This window comes from Pavona decussata, unplaced genomic scaffold (assembly GCF_977016875.1).
Source record: "Pavona decussata unplaced genomic scaffold, jaPavDecu1.1 SCAFFOLD_61, whole genome shotgun sequence".
NCBI lineage: Eukaryota > Metazoa > Cnidaria > Anthozoa > Scleractinia > Agariciidae > Pavona > Pavona decussata.
Genome location: NW_028145482.1, coordinates 55,534 through 78,517, shown reverse-complemented (window position 1 = coordinate 78,517; position 22,984 = coordinate 55,534). Strand labels below are relative to the sequence as shown.

At 39.7% G+C, this 22,984-nt stretch overlaps 2 protein-coding genes across 5 annotated transcripts in view; both read right to left on the bottom strand.

The window, feature by feature from the left end:
- LOC146478923 (TNF receptor-associated factor 2-like) overlaps positions 1 to 13,671 on the bottom strand; it is a 60,217-nt gene extending 46,546 nt beyond the window's left edge. Inside the window, exons 1-2 of one of the 3 annotated variants that reach the window (XM_085111213.1) lie at positions 13,561 to 13,671; positions 4,111 to 4,228 (exon numbers count right to left, since the gene is read on the bottom strand). The gene's annotated coding sequence lies outside the window, so the exon portion shown is untranslated. Of the gene's footprint in view, positions 1 to 4,110; positions 6,790 to 13,560 lie in introns of those variants that run through there. The other 2 variants (XM_085111214.1, XM_085111221.1) reach the window with 2 other exon arrangements.
- Positions 13,672 to 18,864: 5,193 nt separating this feature from the next.
- Positions 18,865 to 22,984, bottom strand: part of LOC146478922 (uncharacterized) — a 28,893-nt gene continuing 24,773 nt past the window's right edge. Inside the window, exons 8-9 of one of the 2 annotated variants that reach the window (XR_014864975.1) lie at positions 21,390 to 22,640; positions 18,865 to 21,335 (exon numbers count right to left, since the gene is read on the bottom strand). Coding sequence is in view for 1 of the 2 variants with exons in the window: in XM_085111177.1 (XP_084967303.1) it covers positions 22,023 to 22,640 (618 nt within the window). In the remaining variant the exon portion in view is untranslated. Of the gene's footprint in view, positions 22,641 to 22,984 lie in introns of both variants that reach the window. The other variant, XM_085111177.1, reaches the window with a different exon arrangement.

Below are 22,984 nucleotides of genomic sequence, written 5' to 3'. Positions count from 1 at the left end.
ATATTTGTTTTTTAAAAAAACAAATTTTTTTGCCCGATATTTCGGTTTGCAATACAAACCTTCCTCGGGGGCTGAACGAAAAAGAAAAGTGAGAAACATAAAAGGATCGTTACAAAGAAGATTTAAAATATAAAATGCGTGACAATGATTGGTTGTTTAGGACTAAGTGTGAGACATGTCATTGGCGTGTTTCGTCACGTCTATTTATACCAAGAGGGTGCAATGTTTTAGCTTTGTTGATTAAATGAGCTTCACGAGCCTTTCTAACTGAGTCATGTCTCACACTTAGTCCTAAACAACCAATCATTGTCACGCATTTTATATTTTAAATCTTCTTTGTAACGATCCTTTTATGTTTCTCACTTTTCTTTTTCGTTCAGCCCCCGAGGAAGGTTTGTATTGCAAACCGAAATATCGGGCAAAAAAATTTGTTTTTTTAAAAAACAAATATATTTCAGTTATTCTAGCTTTTGTTGTTTGCTCTCTCAAGCTTGTCACCTCCGCCGTTGGGATCAGTCTGCCGTTAATATTTTCTATTTGAGATAATTTGCTGATCCAGGTCTACAAGTGATCCGGCACCACTCATTGGTTTGTCGCTGTGGAATTGCAGATTTTATTGTATTCAAATGGAAATATCTTGTTTGCATTTCAAGCAATACAAAAACCCTCCATTCATAACACAAATCAATGATTTGGGGTGTTTTATGAATTTTTGGGTGATTTTTAGGTATATTTGGTAGGAAATAATTATTCTTGAAGGATTGGTAAAATTAAGAGAAATAAGAAATGTTGAAGATTTAGTGAATTTTTAAAATTAGAATTTGTAGTTAATAATTAATAGACGGATACCAAGTTAGTCCACTAGCAACCTGGGGTGCTCTTGCGTGGTTATCGACTGTCTGTTAGTGTTCCAAAAATCATTTTCTTTCTTCTATCCATTCTTAAAACCTCTTCAAATTTCACTCAAATTCAGGTAGAGCCCCACCTTAGAGCGTTCCCTGCTAGCACAGGTCTCTGACAGCGAGGAGAGAGACCTCTGCCGGCCCCCGACGCGTTCTCTCATGTAGCCTATAGCCGCCGACCAGATTTTTGGTCGAAACTAACCGGTTTCCAAAACCGGTTGCCTTGAATATGCAATGCGCATACTCTGTTCAGATTATGCGCCGGAAATTTCTGAGCCCTCAGTTGTTATGGCTTCCGCTAGTTTACAAGTTTCGCACTTCAATTATTTCGCGTTTGCCATCTTCAAAATCCTTACTTCATTTGACTTACGATTCTACTTTGCAAAAGCATTCCTCACAAGGCCATGAAGATTGCTTTTGAAAGTCAGGAGTGCTCTCCAACAAACTGCAAACTTTAGCTTTCCAATCTCCGGCCTGTATTTAGCGATCGCCTGATGTGCTAGCCGCTTAACGCACAAAAGGTAGTTTCCATCTGTGCCTTCAGCTGCTGGTTTTACTGGTGTCCGTGGAGAATTATGTTCTTTGAATTTGCGATGTTGTTGAGGAGTCCGTGTCATTTTCACATACAGCTATCAGTAATTTAACATATCGCCCTACCGCTGCTGCTGTTTCGCGCGCAAACCGGTTTGCGAGGCTGGTGTTACATGTGGCTAAAATGTCACTCGATGTCAGGGAACACTAGCGCATGCGCAACAGAAGATTCGTCTGGGGCCGGCAAAGGTCCCTCTCCTTTCTCACCGTCAGAGACCTCTGCTAGCAGGAAAATTAAGGCGTGAATGAGCCCCTTTGGGGTCGAGTATTTCACACTACAGGTATGCTTTGAAAGGCATGGCTTCTAAAAAGAGTCAAGTCCAAGCAACAACCGTGAACGATAATCCTGCTGGTATACGTTGGATCAATTGTTGATCAGATCGGCTTAACAAATACAAATGATAAAAGAAGCAGAGACCGATACAACGTAGAATTACGGTTTAAAGGTTACTATATTTCGGCTATATTACGACTTTTAACCCATCGCTTCCTCACATCTCCAACATCATTAAAAAACATTATCATTTACTGCGCTCGTCTGACCGCTGCAAAAAGGTTTTTCCAAATTTGCCTGTTGTGGCCTTCAGACGATCTCCTAACCTACGCGACTTACTGGTTTCGGCTAAACTTTCTTCTAACTCGACTAATCCCCACCCACAACTCCCTTCCGGCTCCTATCGTTGCGGTATTTATTGTGCCACTTGCCCATACATTTCCGATGGTCTCACTAACTACACCTTCTTTTCCACTGGTGAAACGCGCCCTATCAAATCTTACCTGACCTGTGAAACTAATAATATAATCTACATGATCCAATGTAACCGCTGTAATTTACAATACATAGGAGAGACTAAACGACGCTTAAAAGACCGCTTTAATGAACACCGCTGCACCATAGATAACCCTAACACTAAATCTAAACCCACCACAGCCGCAGAACACTTCCTCACCGCTCCTAACCACACCGCTAACGACATGCAATTAATCCCCATAGAAAAAGTCTACTCTAACCGAGACTCAATATGTAAGGCCAGGGAAGCCTTTTTAATCTCAAAAGGCAGAACACTCTCTCCACATGGCCTTAATATTCGCGAAGAAATGTACTAGCTTTTTTCCTTTTACTATTTTTCATTCTTTGTTATTATTATTTCATTTGCTTCATATTTTATACTGTCAATCAATTTAGTTTAACGTAGTTCCGCTATTGCGCAAATATTTGTCAGCTATATAAGCGTATATCCCAATGTAAATTTTCATTATACCTGAAGAAGGCTGGTTTGGCCAGCCGAAATATAGTAACCTTTAAACCGTAATTCTACGTTGTATCGGTCTCTGCTTCTTTTATCGCTTCTAAAAACAATTATTATTCTGCAGGAATTTACGGAAAGACCACCAAACTTGGTAGTGAAACAGAGTTTCATCATCTTAATTCAATCCTAACTTCATAATAATAATAATAATAATAATAATAATAATAATAATAATCTTTATTGAGATGACTTTTTCATACAAAATATGGTTTTCAAAACGGATCTCAAAAAAAAAAATACACACAATTCGCAAATACATTAGAAATCTAAAATATGTAAAAACTATCAAAATGTACAAGATATCAACTGATATCAACTTCCAATCTTGAAAATGTGTCACATGAACTGTTGTGACAGTTTCCTCTTTCAAACAGAAAATTGAAAATGGGCCGCCGAGTTTATGTATGATAAATATCAATAACGTTTCTCTTTTTGTATGGTTATGCCTTACATGAGTCTGTCCTGAATGGTTGACTTTGATATTAAAACGTCAGTATAAAATAGAGAAAACAGCAACAAGGAAAAGTAATCAACGGCTTCCTGCAACTATGAAACGTGTCAACCTCGCATGATCGATCTGATCGATGGCGCAAAGTAATGTTCAAATAAGAATCTTTCATGGATTTCACTCAAATAAATAGTCCAGTTAACAAAGCCAAGCCCGCAATAAACGGCACATGAGAAAAATTACCTCGATAAAGTCTGTTTTCAACTAATCAATTATTCTGCTTTGAGTTGAGAGCTGACGGATATTGACATCCCGTTGTTACAGCTTTTGTAAACAAATCTCTCGATGGATCTCTTTCCTGTCATACTCTGCCTAAAGCACCCAGACCCTGCTAAAGGAATTATTCGGAATTATTCTAAAGGAATTATTCGGTTCGACTTACAACTGAGAACACATTTTATTACTTCCCGTTATGTAGAAACAGCCGCTTAGCCACTGAGGTGAAGTGATTCCTTTATCTTGATTGTGTATCTCTAAATCAATTCTTAGTTTAAAGTAGTTTATAATCGCTTCATATATGAACCCCAATGATGAAAGTCCAGTTCTTTGGAAATGATAACAAAATTAGGAAATTGAAAACACATGTTAATCAAACTGTACCAGCTAGACATAGATTTACGGTGGAACCATGCATTAATGCCGCACTAATTCTGATAAGTTTTAAGGTGCCATGAACCGGGAGGGAGCCAACTCCTTCTTTACCTTCAATAGCATTATATGTAGTTTACAAAGATAGGGTAATGTAACGAGTAACGTGGTGCAAAAGTTTGCTAATACAAATACGTAACAAGATCCTTACCTTATGGTTCCACTCAGTGTTAGTTACCTACTCAGTTGTGCTTGCAATTGACTGGTGGTGATTGCGGAAGCTCGCGGAACTGGCCGATAACCATGAGAAAGGTTATTACCACATATGACTATTAAAAGCAAACAAGCCGAAAAAGTTACGGAAATAAAATACGATAAATACCTAAAAATGTATTTACAAAATATGCTATTTTAGACCAGTACTGTACTTACTGAGAAAAACGTCTACAATTAATTAATTGGGAATTGTTTGAGATTCAGTTGTACACGAGTCGTCTAAAATAAGTCCTATTACAGTTAAACATTTATCTGGCGGACCTCTCATACCTGTCTCTAGGTATACTTCAACACAACGTCTGTTCAACCATTTGTTTTTCTGATACAAGTTTAAATTAACCAAAGTGATATAGCCATACGTCACAGTTAGAAACGAAGCGTTTTTTCCGGGTTCAGTACAAAAATGATCTTGCTTAAGTTAGCGAAAAGATGATGCAATAGTGCTATAGTTTTGAGGACAAAAGTACATTCTATACTTGATGACCTTTTGCTGAAGCCGGATTTGTTTTCTCGATTTAATATTGCTGAAACACGTACAGCATTTTATTTGTACGACCCAAATATTTGGGTAGTTTAGGGTTATACTACTGGTTTCCAAGGTTTGAAGAAGTTGCTCTGTGTGTAGTGCGCTTCCTTGGAGTTCGACCAGAGCCAAATTCTGAAATGTTGGCCCATCCAGGGATATCGTTGATTAATCCGTGGATTATTTCATGGAAGTGTCCTCCCGAGGGTGATGCGCCCATGATGAGTCGCTCAGTGAAACAATGCTGTCCGTCGCAGTGATCAAAGGCCGTATTCTTCTTCTAGCGTCAATAGATAGATAGATTCACGATAGGTTCACCTTTGTAAAAACTGTGGCTCCTTCCAGTTTGCGCAAGATTTTATCAGCTGTTGGAATCTGAACTCTTCGGCGAACCAGGGCCGTGCTTAAGGCACATATATCTAACACTAAGCGTCCATGAACAGCTCTTTTGGCCGCGGAATTGCAATGAGGGGAGGTAGCCATGTGGGTAGCCGGCCTTCAACTTTCGCAATTATACCTTCGTCACGCATTTCCTTTAATTTGGCGTTTACTGCGGTGATCATACCAAGGGGAATGCGTCGGGCAGGTTGTGCAACTGGTTGCCCGGTATCATCGATTTCAAGTGGTTAAGATTTGTAGTCCCGGTAACTTGGCGGGATGTCGAAGATGTCATCCGTTCCTTCGTCCACGTACGTTAACAGGAGTCAGCATCGAACTGTTGGGTCGAATTCGTGTAAGAATATGAAGAGATTCTCGAAACGACGAATCTTTTTTGCCCAAAAAACCAACAGTTGATTGTTAGAGGATTGAAGGGAAAGAAAGGAGGTAAACCACTTCGTGGAATGTTGATGGGTTGTTGTGGTGCGATGAGTGGTGCGGTGCTTTGGTGAGACGCTGTGCCAGCACCAGAGGCTGGAGGTTTTTCTCACTGAGTGTCCATTTTGGCAAGGATGGAGACCTATGCCTCTAACCTCATCGCCACTGTTGTATTTTATCCTCCCCCTCCCACTACAATGAATACTCAGTCTACGTGTCTAGCCGTTAACATGAACTGATTCATTACGTAATCAACTACTATCTATGATAAAAATCATGTGATTTAGTCATCAGGGAAACATGATCTATTTCTTAAGTATTAGGACACAACAGGCTTGGAATTCGGAAAAGGGCGCGCGATACTCAGAGATGAGTATCGGCTCCGAAAGTGATGAAAGGAGAAGAGCTGAGGGCAGTCGGAGACAGTTCGTAACAAACAAAAGGGTGGGTTTTATGTACATGAACACGGAGACGACATTGAAAATGACGTTCCTAGATCACATCTGTGCAAGGTCTAATGCCAGAAAGTTTTCTGAGGGTTTGTACAATCGTGGAATCAACACTGAAAGGATAAACAGTTAAGCAATATTAAAAAATTGGAAAAGAAGACGAAGAGAAAGACGAACAACAAGCAGGAGGACAATTCCTGTTCTGTATTTTGCAACAGACCTAATTCATTGTTTCTTTGCACTGTACGTCTTCAATAGAGAATTTAATCTTTATTTAGTAACAAAATATAATATATCTGAAAAAGACGATGTGCAAAATTATATCTGAAATACGAAACACCTGGTCCGATAATTGGGAAAGTTATGAAGGCCAAATTTGGCCTACTGCGCCAGTAAGAGAATCAACATAATTAAGATCTAAAATTGACTGTAAACGTAAAGGATTGTGATACTGTTTTTTTTTTTTTATCAACAACGTTGAGAAATCACGCGATCTAGTTGGCTTTCTCTACAACTCATACTCTTTTTCGATCTTATTTGGTCAAGTAAGAGGCGGAAAGACATGTTTTAAATATAGGAAAGCTGTTCCTCAAAATAACTCGAGTTTGTTTCTATAAAAAAAACGTAACAATTCCATGCAGTCAATCACGTGGTATTTGATTGAAACGCAAAGGCTCATCAGTGCTTATGTAGAGACTAATTTGGTGAAAATGTTGACTTCAAATGTATCGGATATTGCCCTTATTGCATGCAGGGGAAATAACGCCGGAAACAAAAAATTCCATTGAGGTCTAATCATTCCCAAAATGTTTGAAATTTAAACATTGTGGCTCTTAAATCTTTCATATATACTTTTTGAGATGCTTTACGGGACATTTTTCAATAAAAGTAGATTTCACTCAGTTTAGTTTATGAGTTATGAGTTTATGAGTTATGAGTTTACGAGTTATGAGTTATGAGTTTTAGACTTTCAGACATCTATATATATGTATATATATTTTATTGATTTATTCACGTGCTATTTTCGGTTTCGCTTGGCTCACAGGTTACGCTACGCGCCCTGTGTTGCTTTCTGATACTGTGCATACAGATAGTTTTACTGCGCATAATAATAATAATAATAATACCTGCTGTTCTTTCGAAAAAGGGCTTCAGTTCCTGAAGGCGCGAAAAGCGGAATATCTTGAAATGAAATGAGGTTGTCGAAATGTTAGTGGCTGTGGGTCGTACATGACAAAACACTTGAGTTTTTTCTGTAACAGAATGAGTCAAGATCTGCAGGAAAGACCCTGAAGAACATTTCTTCCACTTGACGTAGAAAAGATCTCGGAAGGTAACAGAGGATCTCTCGCTCTCTCTAGCACCTTTTACATCACGCTCCTCTAGGAAACTTTTCGTTCATCTGTATATGAGTACCGCATAAATCTAACCTTCTATCCAAAGCGCTACAACCTGATTGGGCTCAGCTTCGTCTATGTTTGCCATAGATAGTGCACATTAAAAAGACGCTCGGTTCGAGACGTTTTAACTTCAAAATAACAACTTAATGACATAAGCTCCTCTATTTTCATGGAATATTACTTTAGTTGGATTTATAGTAAAAACAAGTGGAGTATTTGATCTCAATTTCCTCGCTTAAGAGCCGATTTCTGAAATTATCAAAAATCGGGCGTCAGTCGTGAAATTTCGAATTCCTTCATATTTTGCCCATATAATCTCTATAGTGGAGTATTTTCAAAAATAACGTTAAAAGTTTCATCAGCGTGTTATTTTTTTCGAAATCGGGCAAAGTTTGAAATACGGCAAATTAGCGTCCTTTCGGTCACGAAACTTACTAAAAATTACCCATTTTCATCTCGCTCGTACAAAGAAACACGATGTCCTCCATTTATGAAATGTTTACAAAATATAAACACATCCCTCTTCTTCATAATGCACTAGTTAAATTTAGATAAGCTTGAAGATTGGAAATGCTTCGGCCGTTAGAAGAAACCCCATTTCGGCAGTTTAAAAATGTAGCAAATTTCATCCAATTTCAACACAAAAGAAACCCAATTGGTACGTCCAGTTTGAATTTAAAATGAAGATATTGTTGAAGCACAACCTTTGAAGTTTACTGTCTTAAAATATTTCTGGCGGCAATGCAAAAGTATCCCGTCGAGAGACCAAAATGTGAAGGGTACTTTGACACGAGGAGAGCCTGTGAAACGAACAACGGCCGTCACGCTACAAATCAAGTCCTTTGTTAAATTATCACTTGCGACAAAGAATATGTTTTCTATAAGCTGTACAGAAATTGCTAATAGTAGTTTATTCTCTGTTGAACTTAGTAGGATAACACTTTGTATGATTTTGTCAACTCCTGTATTTTTACACATGTAGAAGTCACTGGGGATTAGGCACATTTTGCCGTTAGTTGTGTAATTGGAAACTGTTTACATTATTCTGCTTCGGCTACTTTCAAAAATACAACAGTCAGGAAATACCAAAAGTCAGAGTATTTCTAAGCCTTAATTCATCTATTGCTTGAGGTTTTAAGACAGGAAAGGCAATTAAATTAGAACTATCAAGCAAAGATGGTATAAATTCACTTAGAAGAGGTCAAAGTTAACAGCAGAGATCAGCTATGTGATTGTCGCATCGCAGTATAAATATTTATGAAATTGCTATAAACTAGCAGTTTACTCTGGCCCTCAATTCGAAAAAACTCGCTAAGGAGGACTTACCACAGTGATCTGATCTGCAGCGCCAGTAACTCTTTTTAAACAGAAAAAGTTGAAATCCTTGTAACTGCGTGACTCTCACAAACTGAAGCGTGATCAAAACCGCGTGGGACCTGGTAACCGAACTAACTTCCCAAGCCGGCTACGAAGGCGAACAAGTAACAAACGACAAACAATTCCGTATTTTACCTCAGTAAATATGCAGTTCTTCAAGTTCCTAAACCAGCCGTGTAGCCAAATATACACTCCCCGTGCTTGAAAACGTTTTTTTTTCTTGGCGGGGAGGAGGAGGGGGGGGGGGGAGGGGAGGGGGAGGGAGGTTTCTTGTGCGTGAGATCTCGCGGACGTTTAGAACTCAGCTTAGTGCCTTTTTTTCAACAGTCACTTTATATTTTCTACAGTATGGCACTTATCTTTGCGAATATCAAGAACGAAGTGGACAGTTACTATAGTGTTTCCTAACTACAGCAAAAGTCTAACATTATTGGCTGGAGGTTCCATCTATGATACAGTAGCAAGTAGACTAGACATTTTCCTACAAGAAACGACTGCACATGGTCCTACGACGGACCAGCGCACAAAAAGACTGTTTTGCAGCCTAGCCTGTTCAAAGCTCCAGAATAGTGAGAACCGCGAAAACATGAACCCGAATTTAAAAGCGCTCTCTCTCTCTACACAATTCCACTCATTTTGCTTCCTCGGGTTTTGGTTTGAAATTTTGGGCGTTCTCACTAACTGAGAGCTTTGAACTGGCTAATGTTCATGTGGCATAATTTTAATTATGCCACATGAACATTAGCCAGTAGGAAAAGAGAACTCGAATGACATTCCAGGCTTTTTGTGCTTCTCGAGTATCTTATCTGCACTTGAAAGACAAAAATTTGACTGTCTTGCAGTCAAGGAAGATGCTACGTGTAGACATAAAATGCAGGTGTGGCCTCATACAGTTTGCAATGTCTACTCTACTTGCTACTGTATCATAGATGGAACCTCCAACCATTAATGTGAGCCTTTTTCTGTAGTTAGGAAACACTATAGTGACTGTCCACTTCGTTCTTGATATTTGCAAAGGTAAGTGCCATACAGTAGAAAATATAAAGTGACTGTTGAAAAAAGGGCACTAAGCTGTGTTCTAAATGTCCGCGAGTTCTCACGCGCAAGGACCCCCCCCCCCCCCCCCCAATTCGTTCCCACCCCGCCAAAAAAAAAATGTTTTCAAGCACAGGGAGTGTATATCTGGCTAGACGGCTGGTTTAGGAACTTGAAGAACTGCATATTTACTGAGGTAAAATACGGAATTGTTTGTCGTTTGTTACTTGTTCGCCTTCGTAGCCGGCTTGGGAAGATAGTTCGGTTACCAGGTCCCACGCGGTTTTGATCACGCTTTAGTTTGTGAGAGTCACGCGGTTACAAGGATTTTAACTTTTTCTGTTTAAAAAGAGTTACTGGCGCTGCAGATCCGATCACTGTGGTAAGTCCTCCTTAGCGAGTTTTTTCGAATTGAGGGCTAGAATAAACTGCTAGTTTATAGCAATTTCATAAATATTTATACTGCGATGCGACAATCACATAGCTGATCTCTGCTGTTAACTTTGACCTCTTCTAAGTGAATTTATACCATCTTTGCTTGATAATTCTAATGTAATTGCATTTCCTGTCTTAAAACCTCAAGCAATAGATGAATTAAGGCTTAGAAATACTCTGACTTTTGGTATTTCCTGACTGTTGTATTTTTGAAAGTAGCCGAAGCAGAATAATGTAGACAGTTTCCAATTACACAACTAACGGCAAAATGTGCCTAATCCCCAGTGACTTCTACATGTGTAAAAATACAGGAGTTGACAAAATCATACAAAGTGTTATCCTACTAAGTTCAACAGAGAATAAACTGCTATTAGCAATTTCTGTACAGCTTATAGAAATCATATTCTTTGTTGCAAGTGATAATTTAACAAAGGACTTGATTTGTAGCGTGACGGCCGTTGTTCGTTTCACAGGCTCTCCTCGTGTCAAAGTACCCTTCACATTTTGGTCTCTCGACGGGATACTTTTGCATTGCCGCCAGAAATATTTTAAGACAGTAAACTTCAAAGGTTGTGCTTCAACAATATCTTCATTTTAAATTCAAACTGGACGTACCAATTGGGTTTCTTTTGTGTTGAAATTGGATGAAATTTGCTACATTTTTAAACTGCCGAAATGGGGTTTCTTCTAACGGCCGAAGCATTTCCAATCTTCAAGCTTATCTAAATTTAACTAGTGCATTATGAAGAAGAGGGATGTGTTTATATTTTGTAAACATTTCATTAATGGGGGACATCGCGTTTCTTTGTACGAGAGAGATGAAAATGGGTAATTTTTAGTAAGTTTCGTGACCGAAAGGACGCTAATTTGCCGTATTTCAAACTTTGCTCGATTTCGAAAAAAATAACACGCTGATGAAACTTTTAACGTTATTTTTGAAAATACTCCACTATAGAGATTATATGGGCAAAATATGAAGGAATTCGAAATTTCACGACTGACGCCCGATTTTTGATAATTTCAGAAATCGGCTCTTAATAAGTGATTGATTTTTCGCCTTTGTGCCCTCCTCATCAACCATCACGCGTTAGAATCGCGAGTTCAACATCCAGCTGCTCTTAAAGTGTATGCTTGGCTCCGGATTCTGGTTTGAACTTTCAGAAGCTGAAAAGCGGAGTTTCGCTTGGAATGGTCCATTCTTGGAATAACGGAATGATCATGGTGAGATTACGAGCTACGAGATCGATCATCGCTCAAAACTATCAAAACCTGACGGGAAATATCTTATTTCATTTCAGTTGATGAACCGCAAATCATAGTAGCATGAAAAAGGTTCCTTAAGCTGTGAGTCATGTTCAGTCAGTATTCCAGGTGCTATTTTTGTTCAACTTTGCTATGCATATCAGTTATTTGAGTGCAAATAGCCAGGCATGCTTCAGTGTTGACCTTGGCTAGGCTTCGACCACCAAAATTCATTGAATGCTTGTTATCTGCTTGTGTGGCCGTGTAGGTATATTTAGGTTTCCTTAGTTAAGTACCGTCTGTCACACTCGAAGTTCCTCGTGGTTCGCAAGCCCATGGGCATGCCGTCTGCTAACGTATGTATAGCTGCGAAAATTCCAGTTGACGTTTAGCTTATAGCGGGGATTCAGTTTTAGACCTTTCACGACCCGAACAAGAGTTGAGTATTGGACATCACTGTTCCGTTCCGCCACGATTTTCAGCTTAACATCACATATCTATATCGGGCTCTTAAAGGCCTCTCAGTCACCGTATACAGTGTCCACAGCTATGTTCGAAAACATACTTACTTGTTTTGAAGCAAAGCAATATTACCCCTGGACTTTTAAAAGTCTCATTTACTTCTGATTTTCTTATGAGATTGTCGAAATTGTTAGTCTGCCTCGCAGCCGTTTTTAGTGTCGTCACGCGTTGCGTGACACTAAAAACCGCTGCGAAATTGTATGCTTTAATCTAATTGCCGCCATCTTGGTTTGAGAGCGCCAAAGCTAGAGAGGGGGCCCACACTGCAACCTGACGATAGGCCCCTCGGTAGTTTTGGCACTCTCCTCAGGCTGCGCTCGCTATTACAAAACAAGATGGCCGACGTTCGATCGAAACATACGAGCTCGACAATGGCATGAGGAAGTAGGGTACTGAAAACAGCCTATATTACCACAGGGCGCCCACACAAACGGTGTGACTAGTGGTGACTGTTTACAAAATTTAAAGTATCTCGTACCATTCGATCGAAAATCCATTCAAAACGAGAAGCGCCAGCCAGCGAAGAAAATCAAGATATCGGCATTCGAAGTTCAAATTCACTGTTACAAATTTTGGTGTGCAGGTCAAGAACTGTCACGCTGACTGCTCCATTCTTAATGGGCCTTGTTAACCACAGCATTTACCGCATCCAATCAAAACCTTCAAAATCGCCAGTTTCCTGACTCCAGAGGGCCGGGTGATGAAACAACAAAGTAAAATGTGTAAAGTACTACTCAGTACTTTGACAGATGTGGTGTTTATAATGTCACGTACAGAACACGATGTTTCCAAAACTGACTACTCACTACCTGCACTGCTTGAGCTGACTTTGGCCGTTGGGATACTAGACACCTGTAATCCGTCTGGATTTCAATGCGTCTTGAAAGACGCACTATAGTTCGTCCAGACGCATAATCCGTCTTGTGCTCAGACGAGCTACGAGACGCATTACCAGACATACATGAGACAATCAGTTTGCATAAGTTCGTCCCTGACAAATTATGCGTTTCTAGATAAAAATGGGCTTTTAAGTCAGGAGCCTTCGTCCCTCGAGTCTACGGAGACTACTTAAGTCAACTTAACTGGGTTGTCTGTGGGTGTGGGAATGGCTAAACTGCGGAGAGGCCTACCCCTGGCACCTACAGAAGATTCGGTGCAGACCAATGAAGACTAATTATAATTTCGGTTGCGGGATTTTCTTGCTGTTCATGCCTGCGGTTCTTTAACTTAATCCAGTGGATAAATCACTATATATTCAGCCGAAAAATGTTACAATGTTAGTTATTTGGAGTACATCCCATTCCGCTAGTTAGCGATTTATCCGCTGGATAAAGTTATCTACTCTTTGAACAACCGGAGCCAGACATCTAGCTACAGCTCCTTGCATGATATAAGAGCGAACAATCGCAGGTTCCGACTGCATCCTTAAAACTATTGTCCTTACTGATCCTTCTTCCAGAGGAGTCGCTAGTTTACAACCAATATTTATGGTAACAATAAACACCTCTTACAGCGGCTAGTCGACAAGTTTCCCTGTGTATAAGCCAGGGAGGAGGTTATCTGTACAGAAAAACAAAAAATATTACCTGTCAGAACTTCTTGGATTATTGTTCCCCTCAATCTTGTCGTACAGGAGTTCAGTCAAAGCCAAGAACGGCAATTCTACAAGGTTCAATGGATTAATCGGTTAAATATAACTTAAACGCACAGCCGTAACTAGCACCATCTTGTTGTTATTATTTCATGAGGAAATGTTTCCATGGTGTTGAGGAAAAAGATTTTTTTTAACTCTCAATTAGTAGTCACTTCCGTGTCTGCACACCCTTTGTTCCAAGAAAATAAGATACCTCGTGTACGTTATTTCCTCCTTCTCTGAGGGGTAGTAGCCCACAGGCATACTGGCAACAACAACAACAAGATTTTTTCATGTTAAAAAGATAGTAGGAAGAAATAAAAGGAAACGTCGGAGTTATTTCTGTCGAGGACATTCCCTAATTAATACATACTCGAACCATGACAAAAATGTAATAATTTAAAAATTTAACCTTTACAGGTCAAATATGACGGACAGCAATTAGCATGTATTTTGTCAAGGTATAACTTAAATACAAAGAAAATGATAAGAACCTACTAAACTCAAGTCTTATATAAAGGCGTAGTGAATGGTAAATGCGAGACGAGCGTTTTTCCTTGCTAGCCCAAAACATTTTGACTGCTTTAAATTGCGAGACCGAGACTTTAAAGTGTTAAAAAAGCCACGTTCAGAGTCTTGAAATTGAAATTCGAGAGAGTCTATCTTGGTATGAGCTTGAAAAGAAGTCTTACAAACGAGTTTTGTGAGATTGAGACAATTCAAGATTAATCCTATTTTGAAAAAACCAGGAAAGATTTATTTATTGCTCTTGATAAATCTTTCCTGGATTTTTATATGCCTTTGCTTTAGCAAATCCCTGCTAATCAAATCCTATTTTGGTCTCAGAAATTTGAAAGTTGCGTTATTAAAATTCTATATCGAGTTAAGAGAAGACGTCCGTCATTTATTAAAACAAACAAACAAAAGATCGGGACTTCGAGACTTCCTAACTGAGCCTTACAAAAAAAACGAGACTGCGAGGCGCACATTACCGCCAATAAAGGAGGCTGCTAGACTCTGAAATTCAAAAGTTCTGTGAGACTCACAGTTTTTGAAAGGACCATTTGTCACCCCTTTATAACAAACAGGGTCCCACTGAATATCACTTTCGTGATGTGGGTTTCCTGTATAAAGATTGTTATTATAACAATCAAACTAAATTACTAAATCAAAGTCACACAAGACAGCTTTGGATGAGATTCAACCGCTTACACTGAAACTCTTTCTAAAATATTCACGATAAGGACGATGCATGACTATCGGGTTGTTTTGGCTTGCATCCCAGTGGTCCCCAAACCGTGCTTGGCTCGCTCCGCTCACCGATCTTTTTCCTCTCCCCATGCTCTACTTGGGAGCCTACTCACAGGCTACAACTCCGGCAAAGAAAAGACAAGGACGATTTTAATCAGACCTACAAAACATATAGCTTTCTCGATGAACAAAGTACGCAACGGTCTATAAGCTGATCATGTCCTGAATACATCACTGATATGTTTATTAAGCGTTCCCAGACAACTCATTACGGCCTAAAGGCTGGTTTATACGTACGACGCAAGCATAAGCACAAGAAACGAAGTGTACACCGGGGCCACGCAAGCACAAGAAAAGGAAATCGTTCCTTTTTTTTGCTTGCCCTTATTGTATGCGTCGTTGCGTCGCCCGTGTCAACCGGGATAACGCAAGCATAAGCACACGAAAACAGGAAAGTAATCACAAGTTGACGTCTGCGGAATTGGAAGTATGTTCTCTCTCAAGATGGCGGTGTGTACCTCCGAGCTTCAAGAACGTCTTGCCGAGGCTATTCGCAGTTATGCTGTCTTATATTACAAGTCCTGTGCTGATTTTAGAGACAAAAAAAAAAAAACGTTTTAGCTTGGAAAGATGTCGCTGCGTAGTTTTTGGTGAGTAGCATACAATATTCGTGGGATGTTTGCGTTCGCCTTGATCTTTCCGCCTACGAAAAATCTCCGTCACCCAACTGAAACCCTTTTTGGCTTCTCTTATGTTTCTCCTTCCCTTCGCCGTCTCCTTCTTCTCAAGAGAAGAACAAGCCCACACATCTCATCGTCGCTGAGTACCTCCTCAGCGTCCGCCATCTTGGTTTTACAATTTTGGCGCCAAAATTTTATTTCACTGCGCCTGCGTACATATCACCTCGTGTTTATGCTTATCACAGGTGATCGCTGGTGTAAACCAGCCTTGTGCTTATTCTTATGCTTACACTTATCAGCTTGCTTCGTAAGTGTAAAAGAAGTCTGTAAAATTCAAAGAATATTTAAAAGTCGCGGCCACCGCATCTGACCGATTTCGTTCATATTTGGCATATAAACTTCTTTATGGTCCTAACTACGAAATGGATGATTCAACAGATTCGATTATTTTTACTTTGAAAAATACCGAGAAGGCCTAAGTTGTGAGTCCGCCGTTTTGCCAAATCATAGGAGTGCTTTAAAAAAAATATATGGTGATAATTCAATTCGGAGTACCAGACATCAATATATTGGTTGTTTTGACATGACGTAGTGATATCTTGTCTTGACTAAATATGGCGACCAAAATGGTAAAAGCGTGGAAGCTTCCCTAACACTTCTTTCGACTCTGTTACATTTCCCCCATTTTTCTATTTATGAAATCATTAAACCAGTGAATAATCTTTGTTTTGGATGAATGGCTATTTCTTAATCGAGATTACATTGGAGATATCGGCCTTTCAATTTCTAGTAAATTTGAAGCTTTTCAAAATGCGAAAAATGTACCCTCAAATCTCTTAACCGATCGTCACTGAAACTGCGCATTTCTTAAATTGACTTATACAAATACATCTGTGTGAAAAATTACCGAGTCTACCAGTTAACGAGTGGAGAGTTGAATTCACAACAACTCCTATGGTTTGGCAAAATGGCGGACTCGCAGGACCGGCCTTCTCGGTACTTCGCAAAGCCAAATTAATTGAATCTTAAAATCATCCATTTCGTGGTTGGGAACCATAAAGAAGTTTACATGTCAAATATGAGCGAAATCGGTGGGATGTGGTGGCCGACCAAGTTCGAATCTTACAGACTATGGCGATATTTCGTTTCACGAAGAGGGGCAAGTCGAGTTTTCGCTGAGAACAGGCCTCCCACTTACCTCAACGTTTTAGTCCCCTTTCAATACACGCAGTGGCGAATTCCAGTTCGACATCTTTCCGTAGAAGCTTTATACAAGATCCTCTCTCGCTTTATATAAACATCTGTTCAAAACTGTCGTTCACTGGACTGCTTCAACCAACAGCTGTGCCGTAAGGTTCGAATATCAAACAGGTTATAACTGATCTTGAGCCAGAGGACGTCCTCAGTGGATATCGATTAACGAATTATCTGTTGGAAATGTTCCTTTAGTATTTGATGTCAAATGCTACCTCATATATTATTACCAAAGGAAAAAAATTGATGCATTCGATTTGAGTTCCGAACAAATACCCAAATATCAATCCCGTTTTCGCTCGGTGCATTCCACTGTTACAGTCCTGCTTGATACAACGTTAACTCTAATATAGAAAATATATGCAAGGTTTCCTCTGGTATAAGTGGGCCAGACCGTATGTCAATATTTATACCAACTCTGAATACACTCAACAAATCATTAGTGCAATGCTACTTCGACTACTGCTGCCCTATGAAGATAACGCTGACAACACATTATCAGATTAGGGAAGTAGTCAAAACTATTATACTCGAACAGTGCCCACCAAACCACAAAACAGATGGTGGTTTCTGCCTGTACCCCCCCCCCCCCCCCCGGGCTTCCTCAACCTCAAAAGGTGGTGTCTTATTGCATAGCCTCCTCTCTATCCAGCAGTGAAAAAAGGACAGTGAAATTCAAGCCTCATTTATCCAGATTAACTAGCAATGCCGACTCTTACTGGTTGAATGTTTGTGTCAACTCAAACTTTGAAGCCATAAAGTTTTGTTGGTAATATTCATGAGATAGGTGGTGTCTTTGATAACCCCCTACCCCAGACATGGTGAATCCTTATGGAACAAACTTGTTATAACCAGTTCCCATAGTTGGCATAGGAGGAAAGGCAAAACAATTAGGCACGTTTTTCTATGTGTAGATGAAAGATGGTGGAGTTTCACCTGGCCGCGAACGTCCATCTCCGCTCTCTTGAATAAACGATCATGCTTAAAGAAAAACTCAATTTTTATGACTCACTCTTTTTGTTAACTTTAGGTTCAAACCACCACATAAACCCTTTATGGCAATAACTGTTACCTTCGTCATTGTTTCTTCGCAGTATTTTAAATAGGATCTTAAAATAGAGGGCGTTACCTTTTACAGGGTAGGCATTTTAGGTGATTTTCGTCCTAAACAGGGTCAGTATTTCAAACTCACAGCGGCACCCCTATACCCCAAACACAGGTGAAATACCCAACCTCCCCGCCCCCCCCCCCCAAAAAAAACAGTTCCCTAAGTTACAGGCTTCACAATAGAACCCCTAGGGTGATTACTAAACCCTCATATGATATACGGTCTCACCCACTCCTTTTGAATACTCCACTGGCATGCTTCCAAGTGGGGTATAGGGGGAAAGGGAAAAATCGAGATGGGTCTGCGGCTCTACGAACCTCGGTTTAATAAAAGTAAGGTGGCAGGCCCCTTCCCTAGAACCTCTAATGAAATTAGAGAGATTTAGAATCACGTTTTCGGCAGACATGAGTTGAGAATAGTGCAAGGTAATCCTGGCTTTTGATGAAAACACAAAAACTACTGAGTTTTACTGAGAAACTGAAAACAGCCAACGACAAATGTAGGATAAACATAAATGTATTAGAGAAAAAAAAGTTCCCTGATCCTGTCATATTATATTAAACAAAAAGGTTTCGTTTTCAGGATCGAACATTTATGTTAAAACACAAGCTTTCATGATTAAGTTGATAAAATATCACGTGACAAGACGTCCCGGTAGATGGCCGGGAGCTCATATCGAGAGGGAATCGAAAGCTTGTATTTCAACATAAATTTTCGATCCTGAAAACGAAACCTTTTTGTTTGATGAATGTATTAGTTCTAGTGACGAGAATTTTCATGAAGACAGTAGGACTTTTGAGGGTTAAGAAAAAAAGAGAAGAGCGAGTCCTGGTAACTAGGCTTCAGCGACTGTCACTTGAGCAACTGCCCAGAAAAATGGCAGCATTGTCAAGTGCAAGAGTTGGTTCGGAATCAAACGCGGGTTCGTCTCTGTTAGGGAAAAAGAAGAGCACATTACACAACGTAAAGCATGATGGCATTTACGTTTATTTTTCCAAAGCAACCCTTAAACTATATAAATCTATATATGGATTAAATCTAATTATGTTCTAGTTTTTCTATTGAGCACTCTCACAGCAGTTCTGCAAATCAACTAATAAATCCATATATGTGTACAAACGCATAGAATTCCCTTGTTGACTCGTTCCTTTTTAATTTAAACCATCATTGAATCTATGGAATATATGGCGTCTAATCTCGTACCCAGATCTCCCATTTCGACATTCCAGAACCGACTGAGATCTGGGTACGAGAATATATGGCGCAGATACAACTATCTTTACGAAAAAAAATACGCACTATTACTGTTACTTTCTATTTCTCGATGCATAATATCTAGGTTCCTACCTACTTATTAACCTACACGACTGCTTAATTGTCACGAGGTGACCTATTTCATACAAAAGGAAATTCAGTATAGTCGAACCTCCACTTACGAATAATTTCACAATGAGGACACATGCTTATTAAGGACAATCTTAATACTTAGCTTACTTGGTCCCAAAAACTAAACCTCGCACAAACCCTACCTCTAAAAACACTTCCACTGAAATACGACTAGTATAAATCCACTAGCGTTCTATCACGAAGCTGTTCTCTTATTGGCTACGCTACTCACTATCTATTCTGTTTTAGTATAAATCTACTACTGTTCTATCACGAATGCCGTTCTCTGATTGGCTACGCTACTCGCTATCTATTCTGTGATAGATAGTGAGTAGCGGTTTTCAACAAAATGGCGGCCGCTTCGTCGCGTTTTCGAAGTGTCTGCGATGAGGATATAATTAATTTACTTGTTTAGTTTTGAAGGGCTAGTAGATTTATACTAAAACAATTAGATTATTCGCTCTCGATTTCTATGCATGATAGCTGATTCGGGCTGCGCCCTCATCAGCTATCACGCGATAGAAATCTCGAGCTCATAATCTAATTGTTAAGTAGATAGTGAGTAGAGTGAGTAGCCTTACAATAAAATGGCGGCCGCCTCTTCGCGTTCTCGAGGTATCTGTAGAGAGGATTTGTTTTCAAGTTTTGAACGACAAGTAGATTTATACTAAAACAATTAGATTATTCGCTCTAGCTTTCTATGCGTGATAATCACGCCATAGAGATTTCGAGCTCATAATCTAAATTGAATACTTGACACTCTTGGCAAAACTTCTGTAGCATAACATCAATTAAGCTGTAAGCTAAATCTAAAAAGCTAAAACCTACAAAAAATTAAAATGTCGGCGAATAAAAAGAGAAATTGCTCCCCAAATAAAAATTTTAAAATACAGGCATCCTTATATTACAGATAGTTCACTTGGTCCCAGTGAAACATAACCTCCACATCTGGAATGCGGACGCCCACTTAATTGCAGACAGACTTATTCCAATGGAATAACAATATTGATCTTAACTGTACGGGTCGGTTTCTAAAAGGCAGTTTAGACGGTGTTTAACAAAGCCACGTTCTAAGCCATTTTCAATTTTGCCAACAGTCATATCTAAACTTTGTCTGCTGCTGACGGTAACAAGAAGGCTTGCATCCCAGCCTAGAAAACTATTTATCTACTTAAAATAAACCACTTATAAACAGATTTGGAGGCCACTGATTGTCTTAAGCCATCCTACATCTCTAATACGGACGCCTGCTCAATTTCAGGCAGACTTGGTCTGAATAGAAATACAATATTCATGTAATTACAATATTCATGTAAACTCCAAATCTGGAATACGGACGCCTACTTAATTCCAGACAGACTAAGTCCAATGGAATAACAATATTCATGTAAACTGTACATCTCTAATACGGACGACTGCTTAATTTAGGGCAAATCTGGAATACGGACGCCTACTTAATTCCAGACAGACTTAGTCCAAATGGAATAACAATATTGATCTTAACTGTACATCTGTAAGACGGACGCCTGCTTAATTTCGGGCAGACTTAGTCCCAATCGAATTACAATATTCATGTAAACTCCAAATCTGAAATACGGACGCCTACTTAATTCCAGACAGACTTAGTCCCAATGGAATAACAAAATTCATGTAAACTGTACATCTGTAAGACGGACGCCTGCTTAATTTCGGGCAGACTTAGTCCCAATCGAATTACAATATTCATGTGAGCTGTACATCTGTAGTAGGCCATTTCTCAGTTGCCAGAACCTCATTATGAAAACAAGGCTTCGTGCACAGTATTTTTTTTTTTTTTTTTAATGAAAATCAGTTTTCATTGAAATGTAAGCAAAGCTAATTTGCACAAGAAAAGCTTTGCAGGAAGATTGTTTTCACATAATGAGGTTCAAAGGAAAATAGAAAATGGCCTACTTAGGACAGACATGGTCCCAGTAAAGCACAAACATTCATTACAATACAGCAGCTCCTCACTGGCAAGGTCTCTACTCATCGTAACCCAACAAATCTACGCCTTAATAAAATTCAGACCTACAAGCTATGTTACCGTAAGTAACCTGAGTGCAATACAAGTCATTAAGTTACATTTTAATCAAAGGGCATCACATAAGTTTCACCATTCGTGCCATATTCCGCTCCTAGATATATATGTGTATTATTTTGACTATTTATTGCTAACCAGTGTTCCAGATAAGGGAGGGGTGCCAGGTCAAAATCCCAAGAAAGCTGGCTGTTTGACCTGGCAAATTTAATGGTAAACTTAAGATTTGCAGAGAATCACACCAATTGGCCCCTCAAAATTCTTCATTGACTCCCTGACTATGCAGGTTATCTAGAACACTGGAATTCGATTGTAACTTAATAACTGGAGGTAATGTATGGCTAAATAGACAACTTATAATAAGATAGGTGCGCATTGCGTACATGTGGGTAGTACTGTGCACGCGCTGTGGACCTGTTTGTTTACGGACGGACGGACGGACGGACTCACTCACTCACTCACTCACTCACTGACTGACTGACTGACTGACTGACTGACTGACTGACTGACTGACTGACTGACTGACTGACTGACTGACTGACTCACTCACTCACTCACTCACTCACTCATTCCCTCATCCACTCACTCACTTTTACATGCCTGACTACATAGTGGATAGAGCACTATTCACTGCACTACCCACAAGAAGAAAAGTACCGGCTAAACCGGGATAATCGTTAAACAGGTCTTATGTCTACTCCAGGTATCCTGTCGCTTGCAACAGCATTGGCCAACGATCTAACTGAAGTGGATATCTCAGCTAACATGTTCCTGTGCGACAGCATATGTTGTTCTAGTCTACCAATCCTCTCCTGGATGGCGTCCATCTGCCCTATTAACCTTGCACGTTCTTCCTGTGACAAGGGATTTGCCATTACACGATCAAACTGGGATTGCAGGTTCATCTGCTCATTTCGTAGAGAGTTCAGGTTTGCTTGTATTATATCGTCGTCCTCCCTCTGACAAAAGCGTGCATGAGCAAGTGCTTGTTCCAAGAGTTGAACTTTGCGATTCATGTCATCAAATACATTATTAAGATAGAGGATCTGCTGCCTTAGCTGAAAGTTTTCCTTTGAAAGCAAATCAACCCTATCTTCGAGTTGATTCAGTCTTTGCTCATGCTGATCAGTGATCAGTACATCAAGAGAGCTGAGGGAAGACGCGCTTGGAGCGTCGGAATTTCCTGCCAAAGTTCCCTTCAATGAGGGAGCAATGGTCTCTTTCACATCTTCCCCGTGAGCAAGAGGTAAGTTGAGTTTTCGTGATAATGGCAGGGTGTCATTCACTTGCTCTTTCTGAAAAAGTAAGGACAACACCAGCAACTGTTAACACGCTGTCGAAAATGTAAGTGGAAGAGTTAACTTCCACAAGGGATAATAGCAGCCCCAAAGGCCAGAGTCTCACCATAACGAAGGGTATTGATGCACCCCACCCATCCCCTCTCCTAACCCTACTTCTCCCAGATCGCAGGGTATCATGTTAACAATTTACGACTTCACATTGGGTCAGTGTGGTGCACAATTTCTTGGGTAATGAAATCACACGATCCGCAATTTAAGCAGTGTTATAAAAGAGTTTGTCCAGTTTTCAAAGAGGAACCGTAACCCATCTAATTTGAATTGTCAAATAAAAGGCAACA